General features: G+C 35.1%; 1 protein-coding gene across 1 annotated transcript in view; it reads left to right on the forward strand.

Moving 5' to 3' along the window:
• Positions 1 to 18,195, forward strand: part of LOC122810728 (cytochrome P450 4F3-like) — a 3,229,861-nt gene that overhangs the window by 2,978,753 nt on the left and 232,913 nt on the right. Inside the window, exon 12 of the mRNA XM_044082292.1 lies at positions 6,971 to 7,053. Coding sequence (XP_043938227.1) covers positions 6,971 to 7,053 — 83 coding nt within the window. The remainder of the gene's footprint in view (positions 1 to 6,970; positions 7,054 to 18,195) is intronic.

An 18,195-nucleotide genomic window follows, 5' to 3' on the forward strand; every position in this document is an offset into this window, starting at 1 on the left:
CTTGAAATCTTTGCATGTATCTGCATGCCTGGCCAATGCGTTATTTTTATCTTTCTTTTTTATTGCCAAAACATGCTCATACACTCTTCTCTTGAAAACTCTCTTTGTTTTGCCAATGTAGTAGTTCCTACATGACACACACGTTGCCAGGTACACTACTAATTCACTGTTACAGTTGTAATATTCCTTGGCCCAGAAAGTGTAATTTAAATGTTCTACTGTTGTAAACGAAGTGTTACTCATGTATCTACATTGTTTACAATTAGTACAACTGTACGTTCCTTTCTTATTTGTACAAGTCCTTTCCATATTTTTACCTTCATTCTTGCTTGATTCTAACAACTGTTTTAAATGTGTAGTTTTTTTATAAGTGAATTTTGGTTTATTTCCAATAGCTGAAACTAACTCCCTGTTGCCCATTATTACTTTCCAGTTACTTTCTATAACTGATTTGATGTCACACATTTCATTAACTATGGGTAATGGAAATGCTATGGAAAATTCATTGACTTCTTTGTCAATAATGTTGTTCTTGTTACAAATCACTGATGCTTCTACTAGTGTATCCTCTGAGTGTAAAATAGGTTTTGCTACTCCTTTTCTCAGTGGTATGACCTCTCTTTCTATTTTCTCCAAAAACTTCTTTTCATACCCTCTTCTTATGAATAAACTTCTCAAAAGGGCCAATTCTTTCAAAAAAGTGTCTTCTTCAGATGTTAACCTGCTTAATCTGATAATTTTCCCTTTTATTACTCCCCTTTTCATATGTGTCGGATGTAAACTGTCTTTGTGTAAATAACTATTAGCAAAGTATGGTTTCCTATAGATCTTACTACTGAAAGTATTTGTGTTAGTGTTTATATCATTGTTTATACTGAGAGTCAGATCTAGAAAGGTAATACTTTTACCAAAGTCACTTATTTTAAAAGACAAAAAATTAGTTGTCTGATTCAAATCTTTTACCAGTTCCATGAATTCTTGTTTTTCTCCTTTCCACAAAAATATTAAATCATCAATGTATCTCCGGTACATAGACAGTGTGTGGGTTTTCAAAAATCTTGTCTCCCAACTTGCCATTACAATGTTGGCAAAAGAAGGGGCTACCCTAGACCCCATGGCTTCTCCACATTCTTGTTGATAAATGTTGTTAAATTTGAAGAAATTATTCTCCAAAACTAGCTCCATTAGGGTACAAAGTGAATTAACTTTTGTCCCTGAAAAATCTGTGTGTGTGTTCAGATATTCTCTCATGAATTCAATACCTGTCTCTTGGTCTATACTTGTGTAAAGATTTTTTACGTCTAAACTTCCAAAATACAGGTCTTCGTTTCCTACATTAACATTCCTTATTAGTTCTAAAAGATTCCATGAATCTTTAATGAAAAATTCTGACCTCTGAACTATAGGATTTAGTATGTTATCTAGCCAAATAGAAATGTTTTCTGTTTTAGATTGTTTGGCTGAAATGATAGGTCTAAATGGTGGCTTTGTTTCATTGTTTTGTATTTTGGGAATCCCAAAAAATACTCCCAACTTGGGATGTTCTTTGTGTAGAAAATCATAATCTAATCCATTTAATTCACCTTGACAGCACATGTCAAACAAAATAGTGTCTATAGTCCTAAATTTTTTAGTCACTAAATCATAGTTGACTCTACTGTAAGTTTTTTTATCTTGCAAAAGATCTTCTATATATGCTGTATAATCCCTGTTGTTCATTATCACTATTTTTCCACCTTTGTCTGCCTTCATTATTCTGATATTGTTGTTTTTAATCAGTGTATCTAAGGCTAATAATTCTTCTTCTGTTAAATTGTTCTTATCATAACTAGTGTTAATATTTCTAAAATCCTGTTCACATAACTTTTGAAATACTAATAAACTGTTTGTTAAAGGAGGATTATAGGTACTAGGGTTAGTGATGATGTTACTTCTATCTTGCTGCTTCTGAATATTAAGATCTTCCATAATGTATTTTAAATTTAACTTTCTCAGGAAAAGTCTAAAATCTATTAGTAGTTTCCATAACTTCATATTGTTAGTGGGAATGAAATTAAATCCCTTTTTCAAAACACTTTCTGCTGCAGGACTAATAGTAAGATCAGACAAATTTGTTATTACTACTTCGTATAAGTCACTATTAGTTTCAGAGGTGGCCTTCACCATCTCCTTCTGTTCCTTCCTCTGCCCCTCCCCTGAAATTGGGTGGTATTGTGCCATCTCGTAGTTCTTTTGTTGTGTTCCTGGACCTTCTGAAAAGGAATATTATTTTCAGAAAGACTGACCACCTTGTCTGCATAACTGATGTCAGTGATGTTCTTATTTGGCACTGTTCTACTGTTAGTGGGCAGAGCCGGAAAATCTTCGTGTGGTATCTCACTTGTATTAAACCCACCCTTGGGCTCCACTCTGTCTTTATTTTCATTTATTAACCTTTCTTCGATTTCTCCACCATTCCCGACAGTAGCTCCCTGCACTGCTACTGAGAAGTCTGCTTGAATAATGTAAGCCTCGTTGTTTTTGTAAGAAATCACGTCTCTTCTTAATTTGGATTGCTTCCTTGCAATTATAGTAGCCCTCTGTCTTTCCGCTTTTTTCTCGATAGTGTTGTACAGGTCTAAGAGACTCACAAAACTGTTATATTTGTGTAACCTCTCATCCAGAATTTTTATAGTATCATTTAAAGCTGTTAATTCGCTATTATAGTGTTCTATAAGCAAGTTCATCATTCTAATGCCTGTTTCATTATACAGTTTTATCAGTTCTGTTGTTAGCGTGTCTCCAGGTGACACGCAATTCGGAAACTTCGCCGTTCTCAAACCTTTTGGCACTATCTTTCTATTAACACATTCTTTTAGATATTGTACCTCTAAGGTGAGTGTTACGTGTTTGTAAATACATTTTTCTAGTTCAAAATGCCTTTCTTACAAGTTACAGTATCGTCATTACTTAGACTTACTGTTACTCCTGTAGTCACTTCTCCGATGTCCGCGAATGGATTGCCATTGTCTTTATTCACATACATCCAAATGTTACCCTCGGAAGGTAACTGCTCTTGTACTTGTCCACCATTACGGTTCTGACTTTCCACACTAGTTGTTACGTCTATTCCTTGACGCGAGGCTACTTCCTCTCTTAAATTTAAAGGAGCCTTCACATTTCCTTTATTGTACGACGTTGTCTGACTCTGAAATAGTTCTCTCACTATTTTGGTTACTGTCTCTATTATTAGATTTTGAGACTCTGTAGATGTCGAGTCTATAACTTCAGGATCCTTGGAACGTTTCTACAGTATTTTCTCCAAAACAATCTTACTTTTGTTTGAAGTTACAAGGCATGGGGTCCAGGAGACCACTGATGACCCTAGTCCAATTTCACAATCACTCCTGGGCACTAGCTAGTTAAGTCACATTTTGAGAATATGATAGTTGGCAGATGGGGAGGGCTATACGATATGAAGCAGCTCATGGCCTTCATTCTCTCTATGACTTCCTGACATGTCTTGAGATGTTTTCTGCAGTTATTATACATGGCCTTCATTCTCTCTATGACTTCTTAGCATGTCTCGAGATGTTTTCTGCAGTTATTATACATTGCCTTCATTCTCTCTATGACTTCCTGGCATGTCTCGAGATGTTTTCTGCAGTTATTATACATTGCCTTCATTCTCTCTATGACTTCCTGGCATGTCTCGAGATGTTTTCTGCAGTTATTATACATTGCCTTCATTCTCTCTCTGACTTCCTGGCATGTCTCGAGATGTTTTCTGCAGTTATTATACATGGCCTTCATTCTCTCTCTGACTTCCTGGCATGTCTCGAGATGTTTTCTGCAGTTATTATACATTGCCTTTATTCTCTCTCTGACTTCCTGGCATGTCTCCAGATGTTTTCTGCAGTTATTATACATTGCCTTCATTCTCTCTATGACTTCCTGGCATGTCTCGAGATGTTTTCTGCAGTTATTATACATTGCCTTCATTCTCTCTATGACTTCCTGGCATGTCTCGAGATGTTTTCTGCAGTTATTATACATTGCCTTCATTCTCTCTATGACTTCCTGGCATGTCTCGAGATGTTTTCTGCAGTTATTATACATTGCCTTCATTCTCTCTATGACTTCCTGGCATGTCTTGAGATGTTTTCTGCAGTTATTATACATGGCCTTCATTCTCTCTATGACTTCCTGGCATGTCTCGAGATGTTTTCTGCAGTTATTATACATTGCCTTCATTCTCTCTATGACTTCCTGGCATGTCTCGAGATGTTTTCTGCAGTTATTATACATTGCCTTCATTCTCTCTCTGACTTCCTGGCATGTCTCCAGATGTTTTCTGCAGTTATTATACATTGCCTTCATTCTCTCTATGACTTCCTGGCATGTCTCGAGATGTTTTCTGCAGTTGTTAAACATTGCCTTCATTCTCTCTATGACTTTCTGGCATGTCTCAAGATGTTTTCTGCAGTTATTATACATTGCCTTCATTCTCTCTATGACTTCCTGGCATGTCTCGAGATGTTTTCTGCAGTTATTATACATTGCCTTCATTCTCTCTATGACTTCCTGGCATGTCTCGAGATGTTTTCTGCAGTTATTATACATTGCCTTCATTCTCTCTCTATGACTTCCTGGCATGTCTTGAGATGTTTTCTGCAGTTATTATACATTGCCTTCATTCTCTCTATGACTTCCTGGCATGTCTCGAGATGTTTTCTGCAGTTATTATACATGGCCTTCATTCTCTCTATGACTTCCTGGCATGTCTCGAGATGTTTTCTGCAGTTATTATACATTGCCTTCATTCTCTCTATGACTTCCTGGCATGTCTCGAGATGTTTTCTGCAGTTATTATACATTGCCTTCATTCTCTCTATGACTTCCTGGCATGTCTCGAGATGTTTTCTGCAGTTATTATACATTGCCTTCATTCTCTCTATGACTTCCTGGCATGTCTCGAGATGTTTTCTGCAGTTATTATACATTGCCTTCATTCTCTCTATGACTTCCTGGCATGTCTCGAGATGTTTTCTGCAGTTATTATACATTGCCTTCATTCTCTCTATGACTTCCTGGCATGTCTCGAGATGTTTTCTGCAGTTATTATGCATTGCCTTCATTCTCTCTCTATGACTTCCTGGCATGTCTCGAGATGTTTCCTGCAGTTATTATACATGGCCTTCATTCTCTCTCCGACTTCTTGGCATGTCTCGAGATGTTTTCTGCAGTTATTATATTTATAGATGTTATAGCTTTCATTATTGCCTTTTGCTTCCTCAAACACATTTTTCACTTGAAACCTTAAATTAACAACCTGCTTGACTGGTTTTCTACAAAAATATGTACAGATCGCGCACAAATTATTTATAAGCTGTATTCCAACATACATTTTTGCAAATCTTAAAATAGGTGGATTGCTTTTTTTAGAGTTAATATTAAGTACTCATTTATCACAGAGTTTAAAGAGCTCTGCAATTTATTGACTGGAAAAACTGCAAAATATACTTGTCCTTTGTGCGCGATGTAATTTGAAGTATGATTTCAGGTATAACAGGAGATTTGGGAACTGTAACCATTGTCCTGTAGATATCTGGGGTACTTTCATTACCTGTGACACCATCAGCACAAATTCGAGTGCTTCAGGTTTATTTGTGACTCAACTATGACTGAGATTTTTTTATCCATCAGTCTTTATGTATAAGCAGTTTAGTTATAATTTCCTTGAAAGCTACATTTTTCTTAAATGTAATCACTTTTGACAGAATTATATACTTTTTTCATAATGATGACTGTATAGTATCCATTAAATGTATTGACAATGTTATGTTGACATTGGTATAAAAATCATTTATGGATGTTGTAGTCAGAGGGGGCATTTAGTTTTAAGTTAATTTCACAGGAGTCAGTAAGGAAGAGATGTAGCCAAAAGTAAACAATATATAAGGCATAAAACTTTTGTATTCACACTAATATAAAAATACAGTGACCAGCAGACTACATGATACAAAAATCTGTATTATTTTGTAATTAACTAAACATTAATTCTACTGATGCATATTCATTAACAATGGCTTTTGAATTAAGGTATTAGTGTGCAACAGAAAACTTTAACTAATCATAATGATAATGATGGGGTTGAGATGCATTGTTCCTGTTAAGGCCCTTCTGCTGAACATGATACTTTACTGAGTGTTTTTTCCAGAACTACACTAGGTCATCTGGTGCCCCTGAGAAGTTCCTCAGACTGTTGTCTGCCCCTCATTCCAAGTTAAATGACATAATCAATAGATAAATAAAGAAAGAAAGAAATCCACCCAATAAAAGTAAACAGCCACCTTTAATTGTAGGATATAGTTAGTTACACAAAGAAGTTCAAACGAATGCATTTGTTTAATAAGCTACAATATCAACCAACTTCATAAATCAGGCTACTATGACCTGTTCCTCTTTAATAAGGACAGTCATTATTTGGACAGTTGTCCTATGTTTCCTTTAGCAGATACATAAAATAATTATATTGTATCTCAGACACCTTAACATGATACAAAACAACATAAAGAACTGAAATTGTACAAGAGTGAGCTTTTACGGTAGAATTAAAGTGAAGTCTAACCCTTTGCACTGGCTGGGGTATGTTTTGTTTAGCTTAATTTCATGTTTCCTTAAAAAAATATGCCACTTTGTGCATCTGAAAAAGCAGCAACTGCTCTAAAAAAGCAGCAACTGCTCTCACATCCAATCTGTAACTGACAATTGTCTTCTGATTGGCAAATGTACAGCGTACCTGGTTATTAGGTACACTGCAAGCAAAAGGTACCTGAGAACGAACACATCCTAGCAGCTCTGAAAAAGAAGAATGACAACTGATATTAATGACATTGTATGACTTGTTATTCTTTTTGTTTAACAAGCAGTAAAATATAGTTTCACTGGTTTTCTATTTAAGCAAAAAATGTTTCTTTTTTTCTGCTAGGTGTATAATCCATATCGCTTCACTCCAGAGAACAGTGCTGGTCGATCCTCATACGCTTTCATTCCGTTTGCTGCTGGACCCAGGTAGGTGACTAGTGCAGCACATGTGATCTGAAGTGGTTACAACAAAACTTGCATTGTGTCTTTCAATTTTTGAGAACAGACAACAATTAATTTTAATATCTTTCAAATCCAGATCTGTTTTCAAATCTCTTTTCATCTTCTTTTTCTCTAGTAGTAAAAGTGCTAACTCACTCATACAAGATAGTGATGGCAATAAACTGTTCTAAGGCTAATTTTCTCATCTCCTTTTCAGATTAAATACATGCTGTAAGAGCAGACATCTAAGCATGAGACACTTACATGAGCTCTCCTAGAGCAGTCAAATGCCTGTATTTTGCTCAACAGGTGTCTACATCTGCATTGTACATGGGGAGTTAAGCAGGCAGGTAACTACAAAACGAATTGCTATCTTTATCAAAGTGGCAGATCAGCCTGTCTTGCCAAATTACTGTTCTAGATGGAAGCCCATATAGGAATTTGGCCTCATTGTAGTCATTTTGTGGTGCTGATATGTCCAGCTTGGTATTGTTTTGGGATTCATGCATAATTTTTTGGTGTGCCTGCATCCTATAACAATACCAATTCATGGATGCATACCAGAGAAGAACAATGGAAGAATGTGTGAGAAGCTGACTAGGTTTTAGAAACCATTCATTGGTTGTTTTTAATTTATATCACAATGAAATGCCTTAACATTTGGACAGCAGGCTGAAGAAAATAAATGCAACTGTACTATCTTAAAGGATGGCAAAATCAGGATGAGATTAAAGATATTAGAACATTATCAAAGTGGTTTGGGGAAACTAACATAAACATTTTGGGATGAAAATTTGGGCACAAAGTTACTGGATACTGGCAGCTTAACAGGACAACTTTCATTATACGAAAAACTGGAATATCTCCCCTAGTTCCTGAACAGAATTATAAGGGTTTCTTTGCACAACTCGGGCCATGTACCTAACTTTCAGTCAACAGCCTCTGTTTAGGCTGTCTCCTCAAAGATATAGATCTTCTCAGTGCTTTGGGTGTTGCCTTTCTATTGGTTAATACCATCTGTAGTGCTGAGGGTACACAGCCTAATTGGACCATGACACCTTTTATTTATTTCTGCGAGCTTTCTGTTCAGCCATCTTTCTTGCTGAAACAGAAAGGAAGAGTGTAATGTACTGATATTATCTAGTCAAAAACATGGATGTGGAGCCTTCTTAAGTGCTTGGAACCACTTGATAGCTGAATTGCACTGCTAAGGAAGTAGAAACTAATATAATGATTTTGAATAACCTATTCTCAAATTCAGCAAAACATAGCAAATTTCTTTGGTTTTAAGAAAGTCAGGATCTCTTACTCGCTTCCTTTCCCCAAGAAGAAGGTGGGGTGGAGCCTTCCAAATTTTCAACTGTATATATATGATCATCTGTTCAAACAGACTATGGTCATTTCAAGCATGGATACTAAATCACACATGCATGTTCCTGCCTGGTTGAAGGTGCACCTCCATGTGACCTCCAACAAAATCCCAACCAGCTTCCTCCCATTTCTTTCCCATATTTCTTTATATAATTCAAGCTACTCCCCTTACAGGCATAAATTAGATTATTTCAAAAATGATTAAGGACATTAATCTTGAAAATACTCTTCCTTCTACAACCACTGCATCTTAATCCAAATCTAAAATCAATAACAATATGATTGATCTCTCTAATTCCCCTTATCAAAGGACCTTACAGTGTGGGACCTTCTCAAACACTCTATCTATTCTATTGCAGAACTTAAATTGTAATTTTCAAGGCCAATACACAATACACAGTCATTCTTAGTAGAACTCATATCCTCATATCCTCACAAATTCTCTGCATTCCTTCTGATTCAATAAATTAATAAACTATATGAAATTATTTTACACTTTCAAACCCCAAAAAACCATTTCCTCTTCTTAGCTACTAAAACCACCATTGCTCTACAATAATAATTTTTTTTCTCCCTCACTAGGACAATAAGTTCACATATTACAGAGGATCCAAAACTACTAGCCATAAAAAAACTCTAGAACTTGCCCTTCAAAAATTATTATATACCCAATTGATGTTGAATAAACCTTTTCGTATTATACACCTGTAATACTCAAAATTTAATCTAACAACTCCTCTCTTTGTACACATGCTGCCCTTGTTTGAGCAGATCTTCTTCATATTATGTGGTACTGTAACCATTCTATAGAATTATGGTGTTCTCTCAAAGTGCGACTAAAAAAAAAATACTACACTACCACACTCTCATGGGAAACAGCCATATTAAATATTCACTCTATGCAAGATGCCACAAATTACACTTGCACATTCTAATCATTCTCGTTCTCTAATCAAACTCTACATCACTATTAATTGGATAGATAACAAAAATGTTGGTTGGGGGTTAAGAGATGATGGCAATTAAACATATATCAACACAAAATCTCATTATTCTTGGTCTAGGAAGTATTTCACCAATCTGTAGATGCCTTTTGGGTATAATTTTATGTGATAATGTCTTATCTCCACACTATGTTGACATTCCCCAATTATACCCTTTGGGTGTCATTATCTCATGCTTACAATTTCTTAGCTCTGTTCTTATACTGTCTTTATACTTATAAGATTTTTTTTTTTTTTTTTTTGTTTTTAGTTAGTTTTTTTTTTTTTTTTTTTTTTCTCAATGCCTCCTGCCTCTCTATATTCTATATATTTCCTTTTCCTTTTACTGTGAAGTTGTAATCAAGTTCTTAACATTATTCCTTGTTCATGGTTTAACTTACATGTTTTTATTTAGATATGTTCTGTACTTCAGTTTTGTATGCATTGTTTTTAGTTGGAAAAATAAAAAATTATTTGAGAAAAAAGGAAGTAGAAACTAATAGAGAGAACTGTAATCCAGATTGTACAGATGTCTAAGTTTTGTACTCTTTCATCTTTGCCCATGGATTTTTCACACTGTCCCAACAGAGTGCATTAGTGATATAAGATTACTAGATATATAATAGAAGTAGATTCAGTTTTATTAGAAGTTAAGGTCTGTAAGAGATAAGGTATTTATTTATTACCAGGAAACTCCAGCTAGGCCAAGATGTATCAATTTTTAGTGGTAGCCTGGGGAGAAATTTTCCAGTTCTATACAAACCCTGTAATGAGCCCTGTTTCATACATTGTTACAAATAACATAACATGAATGAAATGTAATCTAAAAAAGAACACGCAGTGTAAAAATGAAAAACTGATTGAGGTATATGCTTAATGCCTTAGTATTTACAATAAAATGATTGAAATAAGTATTAATGACAGGACACACAAACTTAATGAGACCTAGAGTTGTACAGTACATAGAATGAACAAGAACAGGCATTTGTATTGAAGGGATAGATCACGGCTTTACAATAAAATGTTCATGCAAATCTAGCTGTATATAGGTAGAAAAAGATGTAATAGTTACCAAGAAGGAAGTGTGTGATACAGGAAAGGAAACAGAGAGGGTAAAATGGCAGTAGAGAAGATAGAGTAAAATAAGTAACAAGAGTATGGGATAAAGGTTGAAAATAGATTGATGAATGCTAGGTGAGGTAGGATTAGATGAGGTTAGGTGTGGTAGATTACTATGTGTTTAGCCAGGGTTAGAGCAGTAGTACAGAGAACATGCATGCATTTTTAGATATAAGACAACATCACGAAAAAATCAGCTTTCTTGTCAGATAAAATATTTCTTGTTAGACAGTAGTTACTGGTTGTACTTTCTCACAGTGCTGGAAGTTATCAACAGCAAATCTGTATACCAGCAATTTTGTGATCGTGTTTCTGAAGAAAGTGGCATTTTTTTATCTAAGACATGATTATTTGTAGTTGTTAGTTTACCATTATCAGTGTGACAGTGAATATTTTAACAGATAATGCAGGAGTCAGCATACAGCTTTATTTATGGGTTCATTTTTACTGAAGTCAGTTAGAAGGTTTACAGCAATATTCCTGGGACAAGCCCTCAGAGTCAAACTCTTGATTATGAATCATATGACATGTTGACACTGATGAAGCTTGATTGCCATAACCCCATGTTGGTACATTGTATTCTGTGTAAACACAGCACAGAATCACTGCTCTGTTTATTCTGGCGTTCTGGAGTCGTGCAGTATATACACCATGCATGTCAGTATATTCACAGAGGTAAGCCTAAGAAAAAGGTTCTTGTTTTTATGCTGCTTGAGCTACACTTCCTGCATGACATGGGGCACTATACAGTGGAGCTAAGTGGTCTGCAGCATGTTATGCAATTTTTAATGGTGGTGCTAAATCAATATAATCAGTAGTACTGGGGAAATACATCTAAGCTAGGAAGAATACATGGCACCTCTTGACCCTTCATGGCTCACACATTTCACTAGGTTTAATTTCTCCAAGTGTTTTGACTTTCTAATGCCATGACTGGAATGGACCTTGTTCCTAAATCAGAGTACGATTAGAGGTCATGAAACTAGTATTCTTTTAGTCTTTGAAGTTAGATACGATCACATTTCTCAGCACCTGCAATGTTCCCAGAATTGCCTCCTCCAGTAATTGCCATTATTAGCCTTTCATCTCTTGGTTTCAGCTCACCTTCTCTTAACTATTCCTGCATCAAATCATGTTCTACATCAGGTTGTTCCAGAAAAATCTCTATACTTCCCTCTATATTTTTTGATTTTCCAATTTTTTTTTCTTTTCATCAGATCCTTTTCTTTATGTTCTTTCTTTTGTTTTTGGGCGTATTCATTTATCTGATTTTATCTGCTTCTGCTTTGATTTCCATTCCCACTTTATTCCGTAATGTTTCGACTAAACTAAGCAAAGATGTTGCCTTAGAGTTCTTCTCCTTGTGTTTGAAATTTTCACTGGTTTGGATCTGATGAGGACAGTAGATATGTATGCAGTCACACAACTGGACATCTGTACATTTAGTCAGTTCTGAGCAGAGCCATACATAATTTAGTACGTGGAATGTATTATCTTTAAATATACTTATTTTATACAACGGTTTGGTAAGTATAAGCATGTTTAGAACAAAAACAGCAAATTGATTTGTATCTTGAACTTTATTCCTAGATGTCAAGGTAGTTTTCAGTATTAGTTTTAATATTCTGAAGTATTCCTTACTGAGCTTTATTCTCATTTGTTCATGTTTTATTGCCAATCCTTCATCTATTCCATCATATTTATATAGTTCCTCCTGATCAAATTCCTGTATATATTAAACTTCTTTCCCAGGTTTGTGCTGCACCTTTCATTTTTTTAATGTTGCTTTTTATATCATCTGACAAAGTTTTAACCATCTGTAGTTGTGCTTTCAGCTTGCCATCTGATGAACTATACAATCTAAAGTCACCCACAAAAGACAGATAAGATGTCTTTAAACAGGGTTGGTTTCTGGGAGCTAAACTATAACCATGGCCTAATCTGTTAAGTAAACAGCTTAATGCGTTCAGAGCAAGACAGAAGTAAGAATCCTGCTTTGAATTTTTATCCCTGGGATAATAATTTGCCCTTTATCATGGCTCAGCTACAAAGTGGTTTGCCACTGTTTCTTAGTCACTGCAATGTAATTGGTCAATGCAGGGTGTATGTACTGCATCTGTAAGCATTTCTATTATCCATGAATTTGGGATGCTGTCAAATGTTTTTTGTTTTTGTTGTTGTCTATCCATGCCATATTTAGATTCGTATGCCATTTACAACTCTCTGTTATGGCTTTCTTTAGCAACAAACGATCCTTTGTTCCATATGACTTTATTACCTTTTGGTTCTGTTGTCATAATTTACCTGCATCATTGCCAGTATATAATGTCTGTATTGTCAGAAGGCACGTTATTATAGGTTCATAGATAAGTACTAGACTAGATGCCCTTATGTGCCAATTTTATGGATGTGAAGATGATCATTGTGCGCACCTAAGCAGTCATGCCATAACATTATAATTTGTAGCCAGGGAATAATCTTTAGTTGCAAAGCGTTTCTGAAGTTATTTGATAGAATAAAACATGTTTATATACATTTTTAGTTTAGCAACAAAAAAATCAAACACCTTGTAAGGTTAAATGAAGTGGCCTGCACCTTCACCACTATAATAATAAGTTATGTAGTGATCTGTTTAACTTGGAGAGCCCATAATGTTGATGTGTACAGACACAAAGCTACTTACCCTGGAGTAACTTATATTTCTATATCAAGTGGTTCATAGTCAAGACTTCAGTAAAGGGAATGTATTGGCCCAATATGTAAATCTTTTAGAACACTGCTGATTGACTAGGTTATGATTAAGGCAAAGCATGAACCACAGTGATATTTTGCTTATGAATGTTAAAAGGTCAGTGCTAAAATGATGAAACTGCATTAATTACATTATTTTTATTTTGTTTTATGCACATTTGTTTACTGGGGTAGTACACTGATATGAACAAGTAATTTGCTGGTACAGCGTGGTTGAAAATCTTCACTTATATAAGAAACTTATAATAAAAAATACATAACTGAGAAATTTATACAAGCAGGGGATACAGTATTGAAGAAAAAATAATGTACATAGTCAGAGTTCAATACTGTCAGCAGTACAGTCAAATATCTTCTGACGATATGCCAAGTAGTAAACACTTGGGCATTTGTTAATAGGAAATGATATGTATAAAAAAAGAGGGAGGATGAGAAACTGTACTTAATGGAAGATGAGAACATGTTTAGGTGATATGGCCAGGACTGAAGTAAGTACAATATACAATTTATTAAATGTTGTTGTTGTTGTTGTGTCTTTCAGCTTTTCCCAGTTAGGGGTTGCCACAGCGGAACTCCGGTTTGCTAATGATTGGCAGTAGATTTTTACATGCCAAGTTGCCAGCCCTGATGCACAAGCAACCTTCAACGAAGGTACGCCCATTCACGCATGTCTCCACACAGAAGACGCTCTAGCTGAGAATCGAACAGGACAACGTCTTACTGTGAGGCGACAACGCTACTGCAGCAATACTAAATCCTCATTTTGCAAGACTTTTACATGATTGTACAAGCATGCAGTGATTGCGCTAATCGTATAGTGACTGCTTATACTCTGTTCCTTTTATCTACACTCCTTGACTTCTCTCACATATACTGCACAATAAACACATAGGTTTTTCAGTTGCTTTGTAGTGAAATAAATATATAAGTGAGTTGTTGATACCGTTAGATTAAATGGGACCAAAATGCTATGAATACAAAGCTATTACTATAAATATCCACTTCGTAGGTATTAAACTAAACTGGGAAGCACACTGTCTCAATGAAAAGCTGTATATACAATAAATTAAGCACAGCATACTTATGGCTTAAACTAAACTATATACAATGAGATAATTTGCCACAGTCAGCACTTTTCTATAAAAAAGTGTCCAAAGTCCTTGTCATGTGCTGTCTCCATTGCTTGCATCTGGGATTGTCATGTATCAAGTCTTTCTAATTCCTCTTCCACATGTCATTACTAGTAGAATTCATTTTAGGATGTCTTCTACATGGGATGAACATTTTATCAACTTCTGAGGTGCATTTTTGAAGAGTCTTTGGTTATCAGAAGAAAGAGCTCTTCTACAATGCATTCAGTTATGTAAGACTGCCTTGCATTAGCAGTATTAGCTAGCCTCTTAATTGCAGCACAGATAAATACATATATAACGTCCATTTAAAGAGAGAGATGCGCATTGCATATGCATATAAAGAGCATATTTTTCAGTATATAACAACTTCCCATTCAGATTTATAAAACATAAAAACAAATTTACATATTGAAGTGTGGGGATATTTTTATGCCAGCCCTCTCTTTGTCACTGAGTTATACGTAATAAGGTGCTAGCAGAATACAAAGAATGTTTTCGTCTTAAATAATCTCATTAGTTGTTGTTCTTCCAAAGACAACATATTAAATGTTGTTAGAAATCTTTCACATCAGATGCTAAAAGTAAGTCTTGTTTCTGTATACATACTAAGACACACTTATTAAATGTCAAATCTTATAAACCAGTCTTGCCAGTAGAATCTTGTCATTCACACATGTGTCAGTGTTCTAAGTGGGAGCTATAAGATGGAATCAGTTTAACCTGTGGCCGATCTAATTTATTCTACAAGATAATATGCATGTCCTAATTTTGTGTGATATCTTTTTTTTCTGTCTTTTAGCTTGTTTAACTAAAGCAGTCACTTGGAATTTATCCTTATGTTAAATCATATAAGGGAAAACTGACTTTTTGAATCCTGAGGTCATTTGTAAAGTTTTCATTCTAAAGTAAAACACTGGCAGAATATTATCTTTCTGTGTTTGAAAAATAAAAAAAAAAAACAATGTCAAAATGTCATGCTCCTTTTAAAACTTCCACATATTTCAAACTTATTTCCATTTTTCATAATGTAGCTGCAGTTGATTATAAGACATATTCATTCATTGTTGATTTTTAAGTAGTCTGATATCAGTATCCTTCAATGTCTGAACATTTAAAAAGTCATAACTATGCCTTAGAGAAACCATAGCCGAAGGTCATAAAAAGAAAATGTTTCCTCCTATTTTAAGACCAGATGTTTCTGAATTATCTTTACACATATCTAATGCCACAAGGAAAATCAATAAGTCTAACTACAACTAGGCCGTCCATCGTTGCAGTTAATGTATGTGAAACTTATTTTAGTAATATACTAATTTCCATTTCTACTTATTTGCAGTATATTTTCCCTTATTTTCTTTTATTTCCACTAACTAAAAATGATTTCTTTTTCACATCCCGCTGAAGGGTACTTGAAAGTCATTATAATACATCACTGATCTCAAGGAAAATATTTGATTTTATTGCTAAAACTGGTACAATATTCTAGTATAGTGCTATAATCAAGTTTTCATGATTACCAACAGTAGAGCAAATATTCTACTTTACTTTTTAAAGAACTGCGGTAAAAGGAAGGATCTTGTCATTTTGTGTGCATCTGTTTTTGCAATTAAAGAACTGCGGTAAAAGGAAGGATCTTGTCATTTTGTGTGCATCTGTTTTTGTAATTATTTGTTGCATGTCCATTAAAAGCAAACATTTATTTGTTGCATGTCCATTGAAAGCAAAATAAGGTCTGAGGATATTCATTAACAATGGAATGCATAATATATTATATTATATTATATTATATTATATTATATTATATTATATTATATATGCATAATAAAATAATGCAACTTCTGTAGCTTGCTTCCATTTCCACCTCTAATTCATACCCCTTAGTCAATACCCATATGTCACTGCTAGGACACTCTGTTATCTGTCCATTATGCTTTTCTCTTTACACCTCTACTCTTACTCTCTACTTAAGCTACTTACTCCTCCTGCTTTTCTTACTTAACCTGTTATCCAATTTCCTATCTCTGTCTCTTCTCCTGCTACTGTACTCCCTACTATGTCTAATCTTTGCTCTTTTTGTTGCTATACTCCCTGCTGTGGCTAACTTGCTCACAACTCAACTGTATAAAGCAAAAAATGCAACCCCCACTAACAATGTTCACCATTATGTAATGCCTCAAACTAAAACTGTAAAAGATGTGTTCAGTCTATGTAAATGTTGTTTGTCTTTCAGCTTTTCCTGGTAAGGGGTCGCCACAGCGGAACTCTGGTCCACTAATGATTGGCAGTAGATTTTTATGAAACGCTGAGGTGCCAGCTCGACGCTCAACCTTCAATGAAGGCACGCCCAATTTACGCACACATGTCTTTTGAACGCTACCCAACCACGGGGAGGACATGCAGACTCCACACAGAAGACACTCCCAAGCCCAGCCGAGAATCGAACGGGAGAACCTCTTGCTGTGAGGTAACAATGCTACCGCCGTATCACCGTGGCTAAGAGTTCAGTCTATGTAAATATAGGGTCTATATTATAAGTTTGACGTCTGAAAACTTCGAATCTCATATGGTTGATGCCATATGAGAGAAGTTTTCAAACATCGAACTTAAAATGTAAACAAAGTAAAAAGAAAAAACCTACCTGAACACTCTATGCAGCGGGCAAGTCCCCCTGCACCCACCGCTACTTAAATATACCAACTCCGAAATCGCACTGCATTGAAGTGAAGGGAAGAATTCCCTACGGCAATCTCCATTGAAATGTTCAGTGCTTGAAAACTTTGCTCATATGAGATTTGAAGTTTTCAGACTTTGAACATTTAGTATAGATCCTAAATATATTACAACTTAAGCTTCAATGCTGGGTTACTAGTCAGTGTTAAGTTTGGTACCATCTATATACATTTGAATGATTCTTTATACACCTTATAGTTTGCTTAAAATGTAACTGTGGAGCTTTTCTCCCCAGGCCTCTGCTGAAAATGGAAATGGATCCAGTTGGACTTTCCCAGTCAACAAATGTAAAATAAATAAATAAATATTCAGGAACCATTTAAAATCTCAAGACTCACATTGTTATGTCCTGAAATATGAAGACTGAATAGTTGAAAATACATATATTAAGTCTGAGATTTCAATTTCTCAGAATATTCTTGTTTGTCAGTGGTATGGCAGTCTCAGATGTGGTATATATAAGTTCACGAGTGTGAGGGCCCTCCAAATTTGGAGGTGTAGGGGGCTTGCCCCATTCAAAAAACAATTCTAAAGCAGAAGAATCTTTGCCAGTATTTACTCCTGTATTTTCCATCTTTTTTCTTTGTCTCTCCGGATTTGTCAGTACAAGTCTTTAGATTTAAGTAGGGAGTCTGTGTATTAATATATGCTGCTGATTGAGGAAAGAGATATGCTCAGTACCTGTAACATTCTGAAATTTTCTGAGATATCCTATCTAAAATTCAGGACTATTTATTGTCTGAAATTTGTAACTAAATTTCACAAGTATTTATTGCTACTTTAGGATATACAAATAAGTCTGGAAATCACAACCACTCCTTTTTTATTTCTCATAAATGAAACACCAGACTTTACCAAGTGTGTAAGGGAATGCCATAAGAATTTCATTAAGAAATTATTAATAGTTTTAAACTGCTTCAGGTTAGATGTTGATACCTCTTCTATTTATTTATTTATTTTACATTTGTTGACCGGGATAGTCTGACTGGATATATGTCCATTTTCAGCGGAGGCCCAGGGAGAAAAGCTCCAAGATAATA

Source organism: Protopterus annectens, chromosome 9.part0 (genome assembly GCF_019279795.1).
Source record: "Protopterus annectens isolate FY-2018-M chromosome 9.part0, PAN1.0, whole genome shotgun sequence".
NCBI classification, from domain to species: Eukaryota; Metazoa; Chordata; order Ceratodontiformes; family Protopteridae; genus Protopterus; species Protopterus annectens.